The sequence below is a fragment of the Diadema setosum genome, chromosome 21 (genome assembly GCF_964275005.1).
Source record: "Diadema setosum chromosome 21, eeDiaSeto1, whole genome shotgun sequence".
Classification (NCBI taxonomy): Eukaryota; Metazoa; Echinodermata; class Echinoidea; order Diadematoida; family Diadematidae; genus Diadema; species Diadema setosum.
In genome coordinates this window covers 8,512,309-8,514,926 of record NC_092705.1, presented here as the reverse complement: position 1 = coordinate 8,514,926, position 2,618 = coordinate 8,512,309, and the positions used below count along the sequence as shown (strand labels likewise).

General features: G+C 39.4%; 1 protein-coding gene across 1 annotated transcript; it reads left to right on the top strand.

Annotated features, from left to right (window-relative positions):
• Positions 1-990: 990 nt before the first annotated feature.
• Positions 991-2,082, top strand: LOC140244883 (melatonin receptor type 1C-like). Its single transcript, XM_072324492.1, has one exon. It carries the CDS (start codon positions 991-993, stop codon positions 2,080-2,082), a length of 1,092 nt encoding a protein of 363 aa, XP_072180593.1.
• The last annotated feature ends 536 nt before the right edge of the window (positions 2,083-2,618 follow it).

Genomic DNA, 2,618 nt, shown 5'->3' with positions numbered 1-2,618 from the left:
TAAATTCATTGAATACAAATCATTTTTTTTTTCATTTTACTAAGAAAAGTGAATCAGTATGTACATTTAAATTACATCCATAAACGCATCGTACAACTCTCTTTTGAGTAACCAATAACTTATCAATATTCATCTTAGCTGAATTTCCCAACGCTAATATTCCATAATTTGAATATGGCAAAATCATGGTTGAATACAACATCAAAAGTATTTTAATAAAAAAAAAACTGCTTTAATTTATGAATAACCCCTGCATTTCTTGAAATCAGTTTATTCAAATAAACAAGATGAGTGTTCCAATTCAAATGATCGTCAATAAAAAGCCCCAAGAATTTTGTTGAATGTACACGACGCATAAGTGTTTGATTAACGGAGACCTCCGGATGATTTTCAGATTTTTACATTTGAACAACTATAATTTAGTTATACTGAGAACAGAGTTTTAGAATTTATGATAATTTGGATGAAGAATAAGAATATTTTCAAAATTTAGAACAAATTGCAATGAACAAGGATGATGACATGGCTGAGTCACCATAAGAATGCATGAGTTGGGGCTCAAGGAAGCAGAACGAAAGAAGAAGGCATGCATAGATTATACACAGGTGAACTCGCAAGCAAACGGTATTGTAATGGAATTACAATACGTAGCTACATTTCTGAAATATGTGAGCCTCCTATGTCATCGTCCTTGCTCAGTGTAATTTGTTTAAGGTTTTTCAAAGTATTGTTCCTCTGCTCAAGAACCACAATAAATTCCACAAATATATATATGCAGTTGTTGAGTTAAGTACCACGTGATGTGAAATTATGAAAATCGTCTGGTATGCCCCTTTAAAACGATTTGTCCAGAAAAAAGTCTGATGAATTACTGAATAACATGTAATGAGTTTTTTTTTTGTGTGTGTATATTCTTATATATATATATATATATATATATCTATTATACATATTTCTTTATATATCTTGATTATGTCGTGACACCTAATAATGTATCACACTGTGATACCCTCAGGTTTCCTCGAATTGGTGAAGATGAATGAAGTTGCACTCAGTGGAGAGAATGTCACAAGCGTTAGCTTCGTCTACAGATCCGCAGTCATTCTAAGTACGTTTACAGTCACTACGGCGGTAATCGGAATCGTCGAGAACCTGGCGATCTTTCTCGCGTTCGCAATGTCGAGGAAGCTTCAGACGGCAACGAACATCTTCCTCATCAACCTCAGCATCTCCCAAACAGTAATCTGTTTCCTCTGGATATTCTGGGCTGCCATGTATTTGAAAGACAAGAAGTGGTTACGTTCCGATGCAACTTGCCAGGTGCTGTACGCACTTTCTCCCATTGCGACTTCCTGCATGTCGCTTACCATAATGGTAATTGCTCTCAACCGATACGTGCTCATCACCAAGTCGAAAGAGATGTACTCCCGCGTCTTTTCGAGGAGGAATGTCGGATGTATCCTTGTCTTCTGCTGGTTTTTTCCCACTGTCACCTTGGTTATTCCTCAAGTATCTTACCATATCGTCGAATACGACATGTCCATACAATCCTGCAATTCCGATCATCCCACGAAAAAAGCGCTGGGACTGTTTAGGGCAATCTTTGTGACAATTACCTTTCTTGTAACCCTATGCAGCTACTGCAAGATCTTCAGACATGTTAGGCAGAGCACCCGCTCACTTGAAAGCTCCTCTAGTGACAGTCAGGCGCGTCGACAGAGAAACATAGAGGTGAAAATCACCAAAACCATGCTCTCTTTGATAAGCTTCTATTACATCTTGTGTGTCGGTCCACCCATGGCGCTGGGTCTGACTTTCGCCGTCCTCTATAAGAATGATGATAAGTCTATAGACATCCGGGCACTGCTCATCGTCGTCTTTGTCTGCGCAGAACTTCTCGTGCTCAATAGCTGTGTCAACCCTGTCATCTACGGCTGGAAACATCCACATTTCAGGCTCGTCCTCGGTTGCATCCTCCGTGGACGGCTGCGTGAAATCCCCCATCCTTCCGGCTGGTTGTCGCGATTACTCGGCCGCGACCACGGAGCTACACAAGTGACCTACAGCTTGGACGCAGTATAGATCGCAGATAAATTGTGCCAGCTTTACAAAATCTCCTAAAACTTATTCCAACGTTACCCTGATAGAGGAAACTTTCTGTATGCAAGGTACAGCACAAATGCGGAAAGAAAAGGTTGTGGTTGCGAAACTGTACATAATAAATGATACTGTAAAGCATTCCGAAGGGTAGAATGATCAGATAACTCACTTGACCAATGTACAGACCAATATGTACATACGTACTTTGTTTTTAGTATTTAGTATTTAGCTTGAGAAAAAGGGCAGCAAGATATTTGTATAGCCCACACTTTGCTATTATGAGATATGCAACTTCGTCTTGTCAGCTTAGTTTGTTATGATTTTAATACTGCACGAGTTATTTAGCCAATAGCCTACGTATGCATATAGGAAGCTGGAGGGAGTTAATGGAAGTTTCGTGTACAATGCAAAGACGGTAGAATGCAAATAAAATGCGCAGTGAGGAAATACATCACATGAGTGCCGAAGCACACACACACACACACACACACACACACACACATACACACACAAATAAT

What these genes read in the sequence shown, in the direction of transcription:
- LOC140244883 (XM_072324492.1), top strand. Translation starts at nt 991, where the DNA reads ATGTATCACACTGTGATACCCTCAGGTTTCCTCGAATTGGTGAAGATG.